The following is a 20,162-nucleotide window of genomic DNA, read 5'->3' as shown; positions in this document are numbered from 1 at the left end:
GTAATCCCACCAGTGCACTTTACAAAAGTGTTTTAGACACCATAAAGTGGTATCACTGTAAAATCAGAAGGAAAAACCCTAAACATGTCTGCAATTAGAACACAGATAGGCTCTATTCTAAAAACAAATTTACCCCAGGCTGAGAAACTTCCAAACTTCTTTCACACATCTGGGTAGCTAAGAACTGAATCAATTGCAAATTGTAATCTGAATCTGATTCATTCATAGTCTACAACCCGTAAGTCTTTACAAATTACCTAAAATTAGTAAGGATACGCTTATGTGGCCAAGAATGATTCAGGAAGACGAGTTTTCAAAACTGACAAGTACTTCAAAACAAGTACTTCAAGACAAGTACTATCCTAAAGAAAATTAATTTACCATCTGTTAAGAGGAACCACAAGCAATTATAACCACTCATACAACTGTTAACTCACCCAGTTGCTTCAGCCAATCTACCAGGGTGGCATGAATCACTCAGTTCCCATTCAGTGAATGTCTCATTTTTATACAAAATCTGGACTTGAGGACTGTAGAGAATTTTTGGGCAAAGAAAACAAGGTAAGGGGAAACCATTGAACACTTGTAACCCTATGGCCCATAAAATAAATTGTTAAATTGGCATTTTGGAGACTAAAATGCAATAATCCACTGATGTTTCAGAGACTACTAGGTGCATAGTCTGAATTCAGATAGGACTCTCATAATTTTTCTTCATGAATAATAATTTTCATTAAAATAGCATTAATGGAAGCATTTATGGATACACACATAAGAAATAAGGTCTGCTAATGAATTTGTGTAGTGTGAAACCTATGCAGCCTAGAACACCCCTCTACTAAGGGCACTTCTCATCTCGGATACAGTCGCAATACCTTTCCTTCCTTCCCCTCTCTCTCCATAAATCTTGTGGTTTCTCTCTGCATAAGGTTCCATTTCAAAAGGCCAAAGATTGGAGATTGTGGGGAAGAAACACAAATTGGTTTCACACCAGCACTGCCTATAATCTGGTGATTACAGAACTTTTTATGAGAATGACATTTTACAAATCCATAAATTCTCTTACTTTTTAGGACAAAAAACTATTAATTCCTAGAGTTGTGTAAAAAAACCATCAAATTTGAATAATGTCACCAGGAAAGCAAGTCATTAAAGCTAACATGAGCACCCAGGGAACATAGTGCTTGTCTTAAAAACTGACACACACAGCAGCACAGGACTGAGGATTTATTTGGTTTGCTCTTGGCGATCTGGGCACTAAATTCTATGCAGCCGCACCTATGACACGTGTCCTGGTTTAGGGACGAATTTGGGAGAAAACCGCTGAATAGGATCCCTCCGGGAAGCAAACCCAAGTGGCCCCTCTCCCCAACAGGTCTGGTAAAAAACTTCTTTGGAGAAAAGAAGTTTCGTTTACTTAACAAACCAAGTGCATACAAGTATAAAGAATGAATAATATGAAACAATAAGCCCTCTCGTTCTGGAGTGAGATGGCAAATTGAGAAAGCTCTTGCCGTGGGTGTAGCTCGGCTCTCTCTCAGTCTCTCCTCAGTCCCAGTCCCTCCGGCGCTGCTGGAAAATGCCGAGGTCCAGGCCCCGGTGGGCCGCAGGTGCAGCCCCCAGTGCTCCCCTGGGTTTTCAGTCCAGAGCAGGTTTAAACAGTTCCAAGAAAAAGGAAAAAAAACAGTCCAGGGAACTTCTCTGCCCTAGCTAGAGGAAACTAACTAAAAGCAAAAAAATAAAAAATCTCTGTCCTGCAGACTCTCCAAGCCTCTGCCAAACAACCCATCTGGAGAAGAATGTGGAGGAGTCAGGCAGTTTTCTCAAAACAAACTCCGCGCTTCTCCTTGCTCTTAGAACCAGTCTTAAAGGCACAGGACTCAATATACAGCACAAACAGAGCAGGCGATTGGGGATACAAGCACCATAAAGTTACCCTAGGACAACATGTTAATGCTTCTTTGGATGTTATCAAAAGGAGATATAATTCTTGTGATAAAGCCACCTTCCCACCACTTACACTCAGCTCTCCCAATATTCTGAGTATTTTTTCTCACCAGTATTAGCTGCATATATAAACTAACATTTCATTATATACATTATAGATATTTTATTTAGAATTTTTACCAGAGGTCAGAAAGGAAATGCAATTTATGCTACCAAATAAATAAACTCTGCTCTCTTTCAGCATCGTGGTGGGTCCTCAATAACAACTAGAAGCTGTGGTTCCAAGTAATGTTAATGTTGTATTGTCTTTCGTTACACTAACATTCATATTGCAGTGTGCAGGTGAATTTATGATGTAATAGTATTTGTTAATATGGGTGGGATCTTTTCCACTTTATCCATTCTAAAATCTGGAAAACTGCACATTTATATCCTTTTCTTCTTGTGACAAGTTCAGTGAAATGATGCATTCTAAAAACTGAACAACTATGATAAGCTATTTATTTCTGTGACAGTCTAAACCGCGACAGAAAAGTATGTCTTGAATGTATTACTAAATATTTGTGAAAAGTTTTATTACTGCATTAATAAACAACCATTACTTAATGCTGCTGTGGTCTCCTTTTACAAAAGAAAGAAGTATGAACCTGAACACACATTTTCATACGTGTCTGCAGAGAAGTTTTAAGTCATTAATGAATGGCAATTGCAGTAATGACATAGGGACAACACTCTGTGCTAATACAGAACTTCCCCCGGGATATTTTCCATTTGCAGTGAGACAAGGCAGCACTATCTTCTCTTAACGGACTCTTAGCTCTTACCCTTGCAAGAGGAAATATATCTGACCATCTGTTGTCACTACAGGTCCCCAGACTGAACACTGCACAACCTCTATGTCCTGACCACTCAGAAAATATTTTCTTTAGATCTCTGTCAGGCCACTGCAAAATCATTAGAGAAACTGCAGTTACAGTTAATGATAGCCATAAACCTTGAGCTTGTTTGGAGGTTGGTTCTAGCAGGGAGCAGGGCTACTGTATACCCTTCACCAATGACCAGCACCATCTCCATGGGGAAGATCACCCTCTTCAGCCAGTGTGCAGCTTTGGTAGGGCTGCGCATAGAGCATTGAAGGAGGAAATGGACACCTACCGAGCCAGCCAGGTCAGCTCAATCAACCTGGTCATCGGTGAGGTGACGTTGCAGCCAGACTGCGCTCACATCCAGGGGACTGGGGGTCCTGGTTGATTGAATATGAGCCAGCAGTGCCCTGGCAGGCAGGAGGGCCAACCATGTCCTGGGGTGCATCAGGCACAGCATCACCAGATGGGCAAGGGACAGGATTGTCCTGCTCTGCTCTGCACTGAGGCAGCCTCACTTGAGTTCCAGGTGTGGTTTTGGGCTCAACAGATAAAAGAGATATAAAGCTATTTAAGAGGGTTCAAAGCAGGGCCATGAGGATGATGAAGGGCTTACAGGGGAAGCCATACAAGGAATGTCTGAAGTCACTTGGTTGGTTCAGCCTGGAGGAGACGGAGGGGAAACCTCATTGCAATCTGCAATTTCCTCATGAGGAGACGAGGAAAAGCAGGCGCTGATCCCTTCCCTCTGGTGACCAGTGACAGGATCCAAGGAAAGGGCATCAAGTTGTATGAGGGGAGATTGAGGTTAGGCATTAAGAAAAGGTTCTTTACCCAGAGGGAGTTGGAACACTGGAACACAGGGAAGTGGTTGCAACACCAAGCCTGACAGTTCCAGCAGCATTTGGACAATGCTCTCAGGCATATGTTATGAGTCTAAACATATCCTGTGCAGGGCCAGGAGCTGGACTTCAGTGATCCCTGTGGGTCCCTTCTAACTGAGGATATTCTGTGATTCTGTAAGACCTGGAAGTAGCAATACTTGATTCCCTAACAAGTCATGGTGTTGCCTGCATCTGAGGTGTGTCCTCCAGCCCAAGAATGGGCAAGCAACCACTGCAACCTCACACCTCCATAGCAGGTTGACAAGCTCTACATGCTACATGACCACTCTCCATTCATTTAGCAGTCTAAGGTTACAAACAATACCCAAAAAGAAACTTAAAAGCCATGTTCAATAAAATACCTTCTTGTTTAGTTTTATTTCTTCTCAACAAAAAAGATTACCATATGTAATTGAAAGAGGGGAATTCTAACTACAAACAAATAGTCTTCATTGCAGTAAGGTCCTGTATTCCAGAAATCATGACAAGGTCTCAGCTCAAGATTAAAAAAGACGTCACATTTAGGTTCCTGCATGAAACCAAGGCAATTCAGCTCTTAGTTTATCAGTGGAGTTGTGAATTATTTGCCTAAACAAAGGCATCTAGTGCACGTGAGTTACTGGTCTCCAGCTCCCAGCTGAGGATGACATGAGTTACCTATAGTTTTTCTGTCATTTATGCCAGGCCCATGCAGCAAGTAGACTGGAATTCCAGGAGCGTCTCAGATGACACCAGATGCCTACCTTTAAGCAACTGAATCAAGCCCTTTGCCAATAAAGTTCACGAGGCTTGGTTCTCCACACAAATGTGGATGTCAGAGAGGGATATATGCAATTCTGTATTTACGTGCCCATATTACAGACCAATTTAATTTTTATCTCTCTCACACTAACTCAGTGAAAGTGAGTGTTTTTAACACTGAAGTCCAAGGCTTTCCTGTATTGACACGATCCAGCTACCAATCTGTGCATTTTTAAAAGGGCACTGAAATTACCCTCAAAATGACATCAGTACAAGTTTAAAGGTTTCTTGTCTAAATCAAAATAAATCTACTCATACTCCTGAACAACTGGCTGATGTTTTTTCCTATGCCAAGATGATAGGCTAGTGTATAGCATGGAGCTTGTTTGTCACTACTGACCTACCAATAAAGGAAATGCAGTAACATGTGACACAGACTCAGGGAAAATCCTTAAGTGAAAAATTATATACTACAGCAAAGTTTGTAACTCTTGGGTTTTTTCTCCGAGATTCAGGTGGTTTTAGAGTCTTTTTGTCCTCTGCAAAGCTCTGAGCCAAATGCAAGAAAGAGACGGAGTCTTCAGGTTCTGATTTTTCAAGGTTGAGCACTTCGTTTATTGTTTCTTATCTTACAAATTTTTCAGTGCCCAACAAAGGTCTGTGCAGCTGCTCGGGCATCTGGTGACTCCCCAACTCCTCCCGGACTGGGCAGTCGCTATCTTTTATACTAATTGCTATGTATTCTTTATTTATCATTATTTGCCAATACCTATCACTTATACTAAACAGGTCATCTCTACTTTGACCCAGTCTCTTTAAACTACTTTGTGCCACCGTCACTGGAGAAAATGGAGTGAGGGAAGAAGAAAGAAGAAGCAGGAGACAATGCCCCAAATCCTCCATCTTGCTCCCATTACCTTTAATACTAAAAACCCAAACCTACTGTTTTCTCACCCTGTGATAAGCTAAACTACAATCTTTCACACTCTTGTGGCTTTCAATCCTTCCCGCAGTGCAGGAAGCCTTTCCCATGGACTGAGATCAAAGCCAATGTCCCTCTGGGCTCTGTGCCAGGGTCCCAGACGCCCCTGTCCAGGTCTCTGACCCTCCAGGGCAGCCAAAGGAATGCCCTGGACTCCAACATGTAACATTCTTCCTTTTCACTGGAAAAAAATTATTAAAATCATTCTTAAAATAACCTGCTTTAGAATTTCATGTCGATGAAGTGCTGGAACGGGGAAAAAAGTTGTAGCAGGTCATATGACCTTGTAACAGTTACTCACCTTTGTACATTTACTTCGATGAATCATACACAAGAAGAATTTTGAGAAGTTTCACTTAGGAGTTTTGAAAGCTACACAAAGAAACTATCTTTGACACATACTGCGAAAAAGATCCACTATGACACACTCTAAGAAATTCCCAGTGATTAAAAACTAACCAACAAAAAGATTCACTTTCATCATTCAGAAAAAGAAATCCAGCGACGATCCAGTGCAACTTGACAGCTTTCTGCATTACTGCAATTGCCATATAACACATCCTCATTTAGCTTTCATGATCATTTGTGACAGAGGGTAAAAAACTGCCTGCAATACCTAAATGACATTATAGGTCTAAATACACATTTAGAAGTTATTTATATTCATACAAAATACTCATTATTGATGCCTGTCAACTGATGGATGCTTTCAGGAAGTACTTGAACTACTGCTGTCCACTTCAGTATTGGAATACCATACTTACTTAAGGGGAAAAGAGAGAATTAACTCTGCATTGGTACACCCATTTAAGACATAAGATTAAAATCTGTCTTGTTCCTCAGTTTTTCCCATTACTTTCAGTTTTCAAAGTCAATAACACTAGACAATTTTCTACAAAGAACTTCAAGGAATGTAATGCATAGGCAGGTCTCCTGTTCTGATCCAGGATGAGAGAAAATTTCTCTTGTTAATGAAACTTTTACTAATAAGAGACTTCATACCTTGAAAGAAGGCATTTGTATCCACAAAATAAGAAGGAATATCTTGTGTCAAGGTGAAGATTTCAAATTAAGAAGCAAGTCAAAAAACCCCCAAAAACTAAGGAGCAGATACCCTAAGTCATCTGAGATTTGACACAGCCAGTATTTGTTGTTCCATCTTTATTTCTGAGGAAGGGAGTTGGGAGCAAGCAAAAAGTCCCAGTCAAGTATTTATTTAGAATTTATGATCAAACAAAATATATAGCTACATAACACAAACAATTCAATGACAAAATTCTGCCACACCAATATGTAAAATTATTTATTTTCACTTTAATCATATTACCATTTCAGGCATTACAAATTAAAGTTTTGTCTCTTAAAGCATTCAGGCAATTACAAGAAGAAACAGGCATTTTCCTACGTTTCACAGGGTCGTACTTCCATCTGCAGGCACCCAAGTACCTTCAAAAACCTGGAAGACCTACATCAAATGTAGTTCCCTCATTGATGGACCTTGGATCTTCCAAACATGTCACTTCTTGCAGATGTCAATGAAAGGTTTGTTCTTTACCTGTATGACAAACCAACCCTCAAATTACTTCAGTTATAACAGGTCACTTAAAGTTTTCATTTCAGTCTGCTTGTAACTCTTTTCTACTCCATGTACATTTCACAATTTGGATTTTTTTTTTTTTTTTAATGGCAAACAGTTCTATTTTCATTAATCATAGAGACTTCATCTAAAATTTTCCTACTGTGTGTCAACACAGTAAGAGGTGTTCAGATGCTGAGCTATGTACTGGTAGCCCTGATCTCCACATCTCAAAAAAACCCCAGTGTCCTTTGGGACAAATGCAGTCCACAGTCCACCAACCGTAACAACTCATCTCCCTGGTACAAGTCATTCTAGGAAGTTTTCTTCACCTGAAAACACAACTTTTACTCATAAACTGGCATGTACTTCATCAGTGACTTCAAAAATTCAGAACTAGGAAAGTCTTAAGATAGGCATGAACTGTCTGAAAAATCAGTTCAGCAGCAAACTGTTGAAAAGCACCTGCTCCAAAATACAAGCTCACTGACACTGCAGGATTGTTTGTTTGTCATTAGAAATTTATTTGCAGGCCACCTTCTGCCACTTTTAAGCATCATTCATTTAATTCACACATGCATCTCATCAATGCCTCTGGTTTCTATGCAGAAAAACAGATGACGTGATCAGTCAACAGGCTGATATTTTGGCCGAACTAGGTGATCTCACTGATTTCTGTAGGGACTCTCCTTTTTCCCAGGATTGTAAACATCTGAAAGCACACAGATTTTCAAAATTTGCCACTCTTAGAAACACAGGTGGTGAGAGAAGGTGGAAAGTTAGGAAATTAAAGAGTTGAGACTTCCAAATCTGAAAGCAGGTTTTCAAACAAAGCTTTCATCTTGAGGGTAAATAGAAAGACATAAAAAGTAAGATCAGGGAAAGCTGATTATGGTAATATATTAGTTTAATTTTTTTTTTCAAAGGACAGAAATTTAAAAAGTTTAAAAATGTCTCCAAATGTGGCCAAGATAGTAATCATGTGGACATACTTTTCCATAATAGGAATCCTAATTCTAGCAGAACTACGTCCCAATGGTCTCAAAAAGCAACCTAGTATGTAGTCTAATTTGATATGATTTTTACACAGAAGATTTTTCCACCGTTGGGGTCTGAAATGTGATCCAGTAGATGTTTTCTCCTAGCATATGAAGTATTTGATGCTTATTTCATCATAACCATTAGGTAGCACAAATGGATATACTTCAGATTCATCATTCATTTCTATTAATTTCTCCCCAAAACCAAAGCCCAAAGATAATACAAACTGCACTGAGCTCATTAATGGTTTTGTAGTGGACACTGGACACAGGATTAGGACTTTTACCAAGATTGTTCTCTTTTATTTTGAAAATGTGGAAACATATCTATCTTTTTTCCTGAAAACAAATTAAAACTGCTTTCCCTTTATCTGGTACTACCCAGGGTAGGATGCCAAATACCAACCAGAGAAGTTACATACAAAAGTTGTGCTGAACTGCACAATATGTCCCTTGAAGGTTTCACCAATTCAACGGGCCAGTTCAAAGGAAGATGTTTCCTGTCAAATGGCTCATCAAAACCTCCATGGATGGAGGTTTTATAACTTCACTTACTACAAAAAACATGTACTTACTGGCTTTTCAAGTACAATTGGGTGATCAGGAAGAAACTCTGGTTTCTTCTGAGAGAGAGAAACATTTGAAAGCTTCAGAAGGAAATCTCTGCTGTATTGGATCCTTTCTGTGAATATACAAAATCACTTAAATTCAACATTCTTGTTTAAGGGATTAAGATTGGGAATTCAGAAAAAATATTTGGTTACTTATAGAACGGTAGAAATTCTACACGTGGAATATAAAAATCAGTTTTAAAAAGAGAAGTAATTTAGGTCTTATCTTGCATCAGGAAAATCAAGTAAATTACAGAGCATTTCACTTTAACTGTACCAAACTGACACAGTATATCAACACAAAAGAAGAAAAAAGGTGAATCCAACCTTACACCGGACAGACTCCCTGTATCTTGTTCTAATTAGCAGAAACACCACAAACTGGTCTTGAAACACACAAGAAAATCTGTTTATAACTCACTCCAAACTGGCACTGATTTCTAAGGACGGCTAACAAAAGTGGAGTGTCTCTTTTCTTGAAGGTAATAAGTTAAATGTCTTTCAACACCTAAAAGTAATGATGAGATCTGCTGCATGTAAAATGGCAAACAGAATAATAGCAGTGAAATACTTTTGAGGGGTTATGCTGAAGCAGTAAGAGTCAGAGCCTTTGCTCAGAACATGTAGGTTTCTCATTCGAGTTTATAGCACTGTCTCTACTATGGTATAGCTTTGGATATAGTATGTCTAGCAATGCCTGTATTTAAGCTGATATTCTCAAACAAGAGCAGAAACAAGAGGAAAGGAATCAGGCAAAGGAACAAACTTCATCTCTGGTCCTTGACAAAGAAGCTTATTCCTTTAGGAAGGATGGGCTTCCTGCAAGATTGTTACACTGTCACCTGATGGACAACAGTTTTTGTTTCTCAGACTGTAGGATGTTGAAAAGAGAGAAGCTGATATCAACTATGACACAAATTTTTTCTTGCCTTTAAACACAAAATGATGCAGTAATTGGTGAACCTAAGGGAGGGTGTATGGATAACACTGAAAAAAAAAAAGTTTAAAAAATATGAGCTGACTTGAAAACTTGCTTTTTGTTTCCTCCCCTTGATTAAAAACCTATGAAGATGATTTCTGTAAGGTCTTTGACACAATCCCCCACCACATCCTTCTCTCTAAACTGAAGAGATGTGGAATAGATCAGGGGACTGTTCACTGGATGAGGAACTGGTTGGACAGTTGTGTCTGATCTCATGTTGGAAAAAAGTCCAGAGGACAGCCCCCTAAGCTGATCACAGGGTTGGAACACCTATCCTATGAAGACAAGCTTAGATAGTTGGGGATGTTCAGCCTAGAGAAGAGAAGGCTCTTGGGAGACTTTGGGGCAGCTTTCCAGTATGTAATGGGGCCTACAAGAAGGCTAGAGAGGGACTTTTCAGAGGCATGTAGTGATAGGAAAAGAGGGAATGGCCTTAAGTTCAGGGATAGTAGGTTTAGGTTAGATATGAGAACGAAATTCTTTACTGTGAGGATGGTGAGGCACTGGAAAAGGCTGCAGAGAAGTTATGGATGCCTCATCTCTGGGAACATTGAGCATCATGCTGGGTGGGGCTTTGAGTAACACCGTCTACTGGCAGGTGTCCCTGCCCACAGCAGGGGTTAGAACTTCATCTCTTAGTCCCCTACAATCCAAACCATCCTATGACCCAAAGAGTAGCAGTCATGTCTGGATGTAGATCAGTGAGTGACAAGTGGTGTCCTTCAGGGTTTTTCATATTTGAACCAGTACTGTTGAGTATCTTCATCAATGATAGACAGTGGGATCAACTGCACCCTCAGCATGTTTGCAGGTAACACCAAGCTGAGTGGTGCAGTTGAGGGGACAGGATATCATCCAGAGAGACGTGGGAAAGCTCAGGAAGTAGGCCCATGGGAACCCCATGCTGCACTTAAGAACTGCTGAGACAGAGAATTGAAAGCACAGTACTGCTGAAGAGATATCAAATGGAAATTATTATCTGGAGCTTAAAGTACAGCTGAACATAAACAGAGTTCTAGAAGAAATTTTACTGTGCGAGGAAAAAAAAGAAGAAAACAAGAGACTTATTTGTAAGCAGCAGCTGAATAGTAGGACCTCTAAAGTTGCGTGACTCTGAAGGAAAATATTACAACAATCAGCAAACAAACAGAAGCCCTTTGAAAACAAGTGTGAGAAAAAGTTTGACAGTGTGGAGAATTGTGATGTAGGCTCACGGAGGCATGACAGAGCAATTAACCACTGAAAACGATCCAAAGTGACTGCTTCTACAAGAGACCAGGATCTAAAGAGAAACTGTTTAAGATCTCGTAGAACAAAGCAATCTCTACCCATCACAAGCAGAATCGATGAGAAAGGATCAGAAAGACACCACCAAACAGACAGGACTTGACAAGTCTGTCACCTAACTAGATCCAAAAACCAGAACTCTCTTCTATTTATCAAGATCAAAAATAGAAGAAATGAATCTGAGCTTGAAAGGAAATGGAAGACTTACTTTCAAGTCAGTAACACATGGCAGAACAGAACAGAATTCAGCTCAAGAACCTGAGAGATGGTAATTTCAGACTGACAAAAATACAAAAGCCTCAATAAAACTTAATAGAATTCTTTCACATTTTGAGTACTATGAGCAAAAGAACAAACAATATCTTCAGAGATTACTTAAGGTTTGGAGATTATCAACGGATGCCTGATCACGTGCAGACACAGACAAAATAAATTGTCTCAATAAACTGGTGACCTAACCTGGGTCACTGATGCAGTTTCTGTGACATGTTTAAGAATGAAGAATTAGGTAGGAAGTAGGGCAGAGAAGTACTGTGAGAATGCATTTTAAATCTGAGATTATCCTTTAATGAAAAAAAAAAAAGTAAAATTTTGACTTGGTTAAATTACCAATTCTCTATGAATACCGTGGCAGGCAGTAGAGAGAGAAAAACATAAGGAGCAAACCTGAAGGACAATACTGACACAAAAACAAATTGTCCAAGATAAATCATAAAAAATTTAATTCATATCTAACCACACAGATACTATTATTTCAGAACCATTACAGTAAGAGTAGGACAAAGAAGCCAAAATGCTGAGTACTTAACCTGATTAAATTCAATAGACTGTATGCTACAATTGAGCCCTGCAACAGGCTAAAGGATGCAACTAAATTCTGTACTTCTACAAACACAAGCAATCTATACAAAGCCAGAATTTTGTGTGAAGAACTGTTTTTATGTTTGGGGGGGTTTTTTTAGGGGGTTCGTTGCAGGTTTTTTATTTGTTTGTTTTGTTGGATTTGTTTGGGTTTTTTAAAGACAGTTATATCCCTATATGCAAGCAACTCTACCAGTGGAAGTTTTCTACCTCAGTTATGGTTAACTTTCACACCTCCTCTAGAGTGTTATGTGAAAAGCAGAAACGTTTCATATTGCTCTCCAAACTATCAAGGCACTGGCTGATCAGAAAAAATAAAGCGCAGTCCACATCACTTCAAAGTTCAGTTGTCCTCCAATCAGAAAATACAGTCCTGACACAGCTCCCCATGCAGCATCTTACCTTTTTTTGCTCCTGATTCATGTTGTTTTGGTTGACAGAGCATCACAGTTTGAGTTAAGATCTTCACTTCAGTCATTTCAGATGACTAAAATAGGAAAGAAATTATAAAGCTTATCTCCTTTAGCATATTAAACAAAGGATACATGTTTCTTAGTTAAAGTAACAGTTGTAGCAGAGTTTAATTTGAACCTGTAGAATGTTACTCTTGATTACACACAATAAGGAAATATTTCAATAAAACAATACAAATGAACATACTGGAGAGACATTTTTTACACAGAATGTTATAGTGCTATTGCTAGTTTTGAAAAAGAACACATTTATCCTCTCCTTTTCTATTATCCCACCTAGAACACAGCCAAAGCTGCTACATTTGTGAATAATACAAGCTGAAAGGACTTTGCTTAAGACCAAACGATGGACTTGGATTCTCTCACTTAGCAAAAAGGTTTGCTTCATAAGCATCAACACCCAATATCCACAGTATAATGCCACATTTCTTCCAGCTGACAAAACCTTGAAAAAAGTGTTTTGGAAAGCTGGAAAGCAGTTTATCCTCAAGAGCTGGTCTTAGCTCTGAAAAGGCTCTACATGTTTGAGGAATTTTGACATCACTCGTGAGTCAGATGGGAAGTGGGCAAGAACTGAAAATTGCTCATCAAGCAGGCATTGATAGGGTCGTATTCAGATGGTATTTGGGGTACTCATGAAATAGTTCAGGGTCAAAAGTATTATTAAAAATTCTTTTCCATATACCATGTTACAGAAGAAATTTTAAAAAATATAAGAAATACATCTATACCTATAGCAAACAAATGCAATATGCAGCTACATGTAGCTAAACACTGATGAAACTGAATATTACAACACTGATGATCAGGGGCTTATTTAAAAGGGACTAGTTTATTCTCCTCAGTAATTACTGCTCAAGAGACAAGTGTGTTAATTTCTCTATGTCAGATCAAAGATAGCCTCCCAAGACCTTGATTTTTTATTTTTTTTTTTAAGGCAAAAGCAGCTTGCAGAAGCTTAATACAATAAAGAAGGACTACAGGATTAAGAAAACTCTTCTAAAATAATAAAAAATAAAGTAGAAATTAAGGAACAGGCATTTGTTCTAACAAAAAATCCCATCAATCAACACTCTGAAAAAACATTGAATCAGAATCAACTGAAAGTGAAATTCAGGCTATGAAACATGAAGCATTCCAGTCGGAAGACTTCAAACTTCATTTTCCAGCAAACAGCTACAACCAGTTTCAAGTCTGAAAAACATATCTGTACCATGTCCAAAGCCAAGCACTTCTAGCAATAAAGCATAAAGTTTTATGATGTTTGCTGTCTCAAATGAATTTGTGCATGTGCTAACAACAAAGAAACTTCTAATTTTATTATTTACACATAGTAAGTGAAGACAGAATACATGCACTCCAATTTTTAAAGAGATGACTTAAATTCAGTGGAGACTCAAGAAATGCCACACAGACTTTCATAAGAATCTTAAATTCCTAAGCTGCATTTTCAGCTATTAGTGCATGCAAATACCTGGGAAAGGCATTCCTGAAACTCATAATTTTTTTCAACAGTTCTGACACTGCTGGTTTAAAACATTCAGAGTCAAGGACACTTCTAGCTGGAAACAGTTTTCATTTGGTTACATAACAGATCAGCTGACCTCCAATTTATATATAATTATATATTTACTCAATACTCACCCAGTTAACCTTACTCTGCAAACATACTTCAGTGCTGCTGGGTAATTCAGTCCGAATGTTTAATGCAATGGGTGATGCTGGTGAGCATAAAACATTAAGGAAAAAAAATTTTCAATAGACTCCACAGTATAATTTTGTGATACTTGCCCCAAGAATATCCCTTGCTGCACAGAGATTATATGGGCACTTATTCACAACTTAGAAGCTCTACATCACCACAGGATCCCTTTTCAGTTTCTTCCATAAATTTTATACAAAGTAAAAATTTATGATGTCACTTATTTTCAGTCTACACCAGCGCAGCTGATGATTTTCTGGCCACCAAAAATTTCTAACTTAAAAATAAAAACAAGTGTAATACTGCAATATCTAGGCTTTAATCTATGGAGGTTTTAAAAAATTTAAAGCAAAATATTCTCACCTGACATAAATACTGCATGATTTTTTTCTTAAAATTTTTGGGGTTTTTTTGTTTTGAATTTGTCTGAAAGCTACATAAGAACAATGCAATGCAATGTATTTTACTTGCAATAAAAAAAACCCTCAAAAACTGTTAAATTATTTGTATTTTATGTTTTCAGTAGTAGGAGTCAGCTACCCCAAGAGCTCCAAATTTAAGAGAGAAGCCTGATCCAGGTTTCTGAAGCTACATTTCAGATACCAAGCTAGAAGAGCTCTGCATAATCTTAATATAGTTTAAATTCAGATTTTATCACAGAGATGATGTCCTAAGATCAACACACAGCAAGATATTTTCTCACAGTAGTTTAACAAAGTAATTTAAAACCAAACCAAAACAAGACACCTTACACGTCCTTGTTACTTCCCTAAACATAACCCGAAGTGAAGTTTGGTAAAGTGAACTGCACTTTAGCCACACTACTCACCTTGTTTAGAAGACAGTTGGTGCACAGGTCGTGCTGGCTGAAGGGATTTACCAATAAACTTTTTTGCTTCTGTAACATTTTGAAACATCGCACTTCAAAAAAGCAGCTGAAATCATTAGCATTCAGTTTCACATATGGGTGTTAAGCAAGAAGAGCAATCTACCTAATCCTTGTTAGTTGCATTTGACAAGGCAATATTATATCTGGGCAGGAAAAAGCAAAAAGGTCTGATGGATAATTTTTTTTTGATGATTGAAGATGCTGGACAAAATTTGCATGAAGACAGAATCAGACACTTCTCTCATTTTCCCTTCCAATTCAGCTACCTTAGCTTCCCTCAAGATTCTTTCCCTGTATGTCTATGCATACATTTGGAGAAAGGAGATGGGGACATGATGGAAATAAGGAGGTTTCTAACATTATAGTTCAATGAGTTTTTACTTAATTAGCATCAGCAAACCCCTTATCAATCTGCTATGTCTGCACTGGAGTTCCTTACATATCTATATAAACATAAGGGACTGGTTTTTTAATAGCTGCTTTAGTTAAATTAATACAGTTTTGTATCTTACCACTCAGTTTAGCTACTACAGAAACATCAAAAACTGCTAAGGTGGTGCTGGGCTGAAAAATCTCACACTTTACATAAGCAATCAGCTGGAAAAGGTTCATTTGTAGTATCTGTATCTTAACATATCTCCTTCCCACCATCTCTTTTGTCAACTGGAAGATTTTATAATTTGAAAGAATTTCAGCTTTTTTTAGAGGGAAAGAATACCAGAAAGAACAACCACCACAATAAGAATGATACTAATTTTTTTTTTCTCTAAGAAAATTTACAAGACAAAGGAATAATTGTTATAGCCAAAAAAATAAAAACTAAAAAAAATCAAGAAATAATCATGACTGCAAGAGTTTCAACTACATTATCAATTTTCAGTATGAAACAGGAAAAGAGAAGTTAGGCTATTAGACCTAGTCTCACACCAAGCTTCAGTTGGTCTTTGTGCTATAGGAAGAAAACTAAAAATCATCTGAGAATATGCTACATTATAATTTTTTGAACACTTCTAACATAGTCTAATAACAATTTTCCAACATACGAAGTTTAAGCCCATCCAGGTCTAGAAACCAACTGGTTACTGTCTGACTTACAACTTATCTAAAGCTAGGAAGAAGAATTCTGGTTTGGTTCTCTAATTTTCCAACCTGCTCCTCTTAAAAAAGGAAGACTTCAAAGCTGTAGTCAAAAGCAACAATGAAAATTCCTGCAGCTGAATTAACTATGACTACAGATATAGATGACATATCTCAGTCTACCCAGATTAGGAATGCTTGTATACATCACATTTATCCTAGATAGTGAATTTCCACAGAAAGCAATGAAGTAGTAATACACATTTGCATCAGAAGAGTGAAAAAGAAAACAACAGGCAAGTTTTCTTTCATGCCCCGATGATAAATGATATGCATGCTTTATAAAAACAGGAAAACCTGTTTAATAGGCTGGCTAGCTTCTAGAGTGCAGCTCTATTTTTTTGTAGTGTTCTGACAATAAAAACAGGTTGTGTGGTGACAGCAAAACAACATACTCTTCTGCTCTTCCCTCAGGAAGACTCCAGTAAAGGTCTCAACAAATTATTTAGCCCAACCTCCACATTAAATAGGGTATTCTTTTGGACCAGTATCAAAGAAAGTGTAGAAAGATTCGTTTTAATAGCTGAGAAATAAACTGCTCCCATGAGAGATTACTGCAGCGGGGGCAGCATCCCAAGAATTCTCCCTCCGAGGCCACACTGCTTCTCTGGGGTCATTCCCATGGCAGACCTGCCCAGCAGAAGGGAAGCCTTCTGGCACCAGCGAACAGGCCTAGGGGCAGTTCTGCAGAACCCAGGAATTTTTTTTTTAGTATCTTAACAAGCTGGACATTGAGAGCAGCCATCTTCCAAGAGCCCACCTCGAGCGTTTGGAAGGCTCTTTCCTAAATGCATGAAGGGGATCTGACGCTACTTTCCTGAAAAATCCCCACGAGTAACCAAAAATCTGACCGTCCCCCTCTCCCGAAATGACACCGCACTGGAAACCCCACAAGCCCCCAAGGAACGAAGGCTCCCTCCGCCGCCCGGCCCCTCGCCCCCTGCCCAGCGGGGCCGGCGGTGCCCAGCCCACCTGCGGCCGCCGGCAGCCCGTGCCCCGCGACGCCGCTGGCCGTGGCTCCCGCTGACCCGCTCCGTCCCTCAGCGCGGCCGGGCGGGGCGGCCTCGCGCGGAGCCGCGGCCGCGTGCCGCGCGGGGCCGTTCAACGTCGCGCCGCGGGCCGGGCACGGCCGGGGCTCCGCGGGGCTGCGCCGCCGCCGCCCGCGCCCCCTCGGGATTCAGGGCCCTGCCAAGGAGCGGGAGAGGCGAGAGGAGGTGCTGCCGCCCAGCTCCCTCTGCGGTTAGACCTGAGGAAATAGATAAAGGTGGTGTCCTCCTCTGTCCCACAAAGGGAGTCGTGTTCTGTCAGGGCCTTACGGTGCAAACTGGGAGAAATAAGTGACTTTTGAGCACAACTGTGAGGCCTCTGCAGCTAACCTCATCCAGAAAGAGGGTCATTTGAGGCCGTGGAAAGCTGTCAATGAATACTGCCCTCACCAAGGCACTGGGCAGGAGGGACCAGAGAACGGCCTCTGGCTTCTCAGTTATGGAACTGATGGCATCCTGTATGGTTTGGAAATTCAGATTTTCTCTCTCTGTCTGTCTCTCTCTCTCTTTTTTTTTTTTTTTTTTTTTTTTTTTTTTTTTTTTTTTTTTTTTTTTTCCCCTCACAACATCTAATTGACAGTAACAATGAACTCACCCTGCCATCTTCCCAGAGGAGCACACTAAAGTTTGCTGGTATTAGTTTGCTGGACTTCACCTTACTGAAGTATCCAATATTAATTAAAAGTCCTTAAGTTTTTGCTGATTTTCTTTTTTAATATATACACTTCATATCACCTACTAAGAATAGTTCAGAATAGGAAGGTAAAACTAAGTACATAATCACATAAATAACAAGAAATTAATTATTAATATCTAATGTTAAGATTTATAGTCCTGGCTAGTTTGTAAAGACGGTTTTATTGTTTCCATCAAGCATATTGGCTCTGCTTTGCTGTAGTCTCTGAATCTTATTAATTTAGGTATTAAGAGATGAATACTGTCCCTGAAACAGCGGCTATTATGTACAGATGTCACGCTCCTACAATCCTCTCTCCAAATTCATCATCTTCCAGTTGGTTTCCTGAACTGTTCACGCATGATGTGCTATCAGCCTTCTCCTTGCAGACACTGATGCAGCACGTCTGCATACTCACAGACTCATTTGCTGCTGTTTAAGGTCTGATTTAAAGTAATTTCTCCCAAGTGAATTAGTTTATACTCAGACATGTCCTGTTTCTCCTGACCCACCATCCATCCATCTTCTCACAAGACTGTCATGTAAAACAGTTGCTCTCCTATTCTTGTCAACCATTCTTAGCTACATAAGAACTAATTATAAATTATTAATATGAAAGTGCCCATAAATATTAAATGTCTCTGGCTGTTACTCCAGAACTGTTAGTGACGGGAAAGTCAATGGGGCAAGTGAAGTAAAGGTATGGTTTTTCATGGGGCTCTTGTGCTTTTTGAAAGAAGCAGGTCAGGTGCTGCAAACCAGATTTACACAAGATCCACTACCCTTCTTGGCATATTGAAATGGTATCATGTGCAGACATAGAAGTACACGTTCTTCCAGTATTATTGCATATTTAAATATGCTAAGGATGAACTAAACAGTAAAACCCTCACATGTTTTTCACAGGGGCTGTAAACTGGGTTGCTGCTGGGTTGTAAGGCAAGGAGAAGGGGCAGGAACAGAAATACAGGGGGAAAAAAAAAAAAAAAAAAAAAAAAAAAGGAGTGTGCCAGGTATTTTGAAAGCTCGTTGCTTCTGGGCCTGCTGGGAAGAAGGGAATATTAGGGCTGGTAATGGCTGTTTCACCAGGCGCTGCCCATCCCAGCAGGAATAGTTATCACCTCACACGCTGCCGCCAGTGAGTTGGCAGTGCCAGCATAGCAGCCGAAGGAGCGCTGGACTGCAGCCACTGCACAGATCCCAGCGACCTGCTCTCCTAAGCAACTTCCCCTGTGCCTAGAGAGAATCGTCCTTCTGACTGTGGGAAATGAAAACATAAAGTGGAAAAAACATCAGCTTCTCGGTTGTCCCCCAGTTTGTCTGGTGCTGGCAATTACACTACTGAAAATTTCTATTTCGTTTGGCTGGTATTGTTTATGTTATATTAAATGATGGTAATCTAGTGTTCTCTCAAATACCTGATATATACTATAATTAATTGAAGGGCTAATGACAGGTCTAGCCAAGAGAAACTTACTATATGTTGCAAAATATAAATATTAAAGGTTTTTGTAGCTCTGTGAACAAAATGCTTATATGTAGGGAAAAAAACACAACAAACAAACAAACCCACAAAAAAAAAACAAAAAAACAAACAAGAAAAACAACAACCCCCCACACACAAAAAAACCAAAAAAACCCAAAAAACCCACAACAAAACAAAACAAAAACCACTAAAAAAAAAAAAAACCCAAAACAAAACAAAAAACCAAACAAACAGAAAAGAAAAAAAAAAAAAAACCAAACAAAAAAACCACCACAAACCACCAAACCCAAATGAACTGTTTCTTTCTATTAGATGAACTAATCAGGAAAATTGTTTCTTTTTAATATACTGATTGTGCGCCTAAAGGCTGCAGATTGCAGGAAGTGACACAGTCACACTTGCTCCCTGTACTAGATATTGTTCAGGAAAGGAGCAAACATTTATTAAAGACAGTATCAATACTGCGCGTGTAAAAACGAGCAATTGCACATCTAAATGAGCGTGTAATTGTAATTGCATGTGATTTGAGGTTTGTAATGGATGACACTTAACAGCAAAGTAATGGCTTTGTGCTGAAATGAAAGGACTCTTGGGTCAGCCTGAGGGCAGACTTGTAGTTGCAAGTTTAAAAAGCCATTTTCAGTGTAATTTGATATTCAGTTGTGCAGCCAAATGTAAACAGTCTATTTGCATATGTAATTGTGATTTATTTAGCAGTACTTTTTGGGGAGAGGTTTTTTTTCTTAAAGCCACTTTCAAAATAATTTCATTGCAAAGAAAAAACAAAAACAAAAACAAACAAACAAACAAAAAACCACGAAAACAAACCAACCCTCCCCCAGACCATTATTTCCAACGTTATATGCTTTATTAAGTCCATCAACAGAATAAACACCAAGAGACACGAATCTGCATGTAAATATATGTATGCACACACAGAATACTATGGCTGTACTTTTGTGAAGTGGCTGCTTTCAGC

The 20,162-nt window shown here is 39.1% G+C and overlaps 2 protein-coding genes across 3 annotated transcripts in view; one reads left to right on the top strand and one right to left on the bottom strand.

Annotated features, from left to right (window-relative positions):
* NECAB1 (N-terminal EF-hand calcium binding protein 1) overlaps positions 1-2,480 on the top strand; it is a 57,379-nt gene extending 54,899 nt beyond the window's left edge. Inside the window, exon 13 of the mRNA XM_040072681.2 lies at positions 2,189-2,480. Coding sequence (XP_039928615.1) covers positions 2,189-2,217 — 29 coding nt within the window. The 3' untranslated portion in view covers positions 2,218-2,480. The remainder of the gene's footprint in view (positions 1-2,188) is intronic.
* Positions 2,481-6,615: 4,135 nt separating this feature from the next.
* Positions 6,616-17,027, bottom strand: C1H8orf88 (chromosome 1 C8orf88 homolog). 2 transcript variants are annotated; one of them, XM_040076510.2, is made up of 6 exons: positions 16,948-17,027; positions 14,779-14,884; positions 13,892-13,968; positions 12,177-12,261; positions 8,609-8,715; positions 6,616-6,972 (listed from the first exon to the last, which is right to left on the bottom strand). In XM_040076510.2, the coding sequence occupies exons 2-6, from the start codon at positions 14,864-14,866 to the stop codon at positions 6,934-6,936; spliced, it is 396 nt and encodes a 131-aa protein (XP_039932444.1). In that variant the 5' UTR covers positions 14,867-14,884; positions 16,948-17,027; the 3' UTR covers positions 6,616-6,933. The 2 variants fall into 2 exon arrangements, with proteins under 2 accessions (XP_039932444.1, XP_039932453.1); XM_040076519.2 differs by having other exon boundaries at positions 14,779-14,870; positions 16,948-16,963.
* Between the last annotated feature and the right edge of the window lie 3,135 nt (positions 17,028-20,162).

Source organism: Hirundo rustica, chromosome 1 (assembly GCF_015227805.2).
Source record: "Hirundo rustica isolate bHirRus1 chromosome 1, bHirRus1.pri.v3, whole genome shotgun sequence".
Lineage (NCBI taxonomy): Eukaryota > Metazoa > Chordata > Aves > Passeriformes > Hirundinidae > Hirundo > Hirundo rustica.
This window is presented reverse-complemented; position numbering and strand designations above follow the sequence as displayed.

What these genes read in the sequence shown, in the direction of transcription:
- C1H8orf88 (XM_040076510.2), bottom strand. Translation starts at nt 14,866, where the DNA reads ATGTTTCAAAATGTTACAGAAGCAAAAAAGTTTATTGGTAAATCCCTT. An exon ending in TGAATCAGGAGCAAAAAAAG is followed by an intron (nt 8,716 to 12,176) that starts GTAAGATGCTGC and finishes GTATATTCACAG; the next exon opens with AAAGGATCCAATACAGCAGA. An exon ending in CAATTGTACTTGAAAAGCCA is followed by an intron (nt 6,973 to 8,608) that starts GTAAGTACATGT and finishes TTTGTCATACAG; the next exon opens with GTAAAGAACAAACCTTTCAT.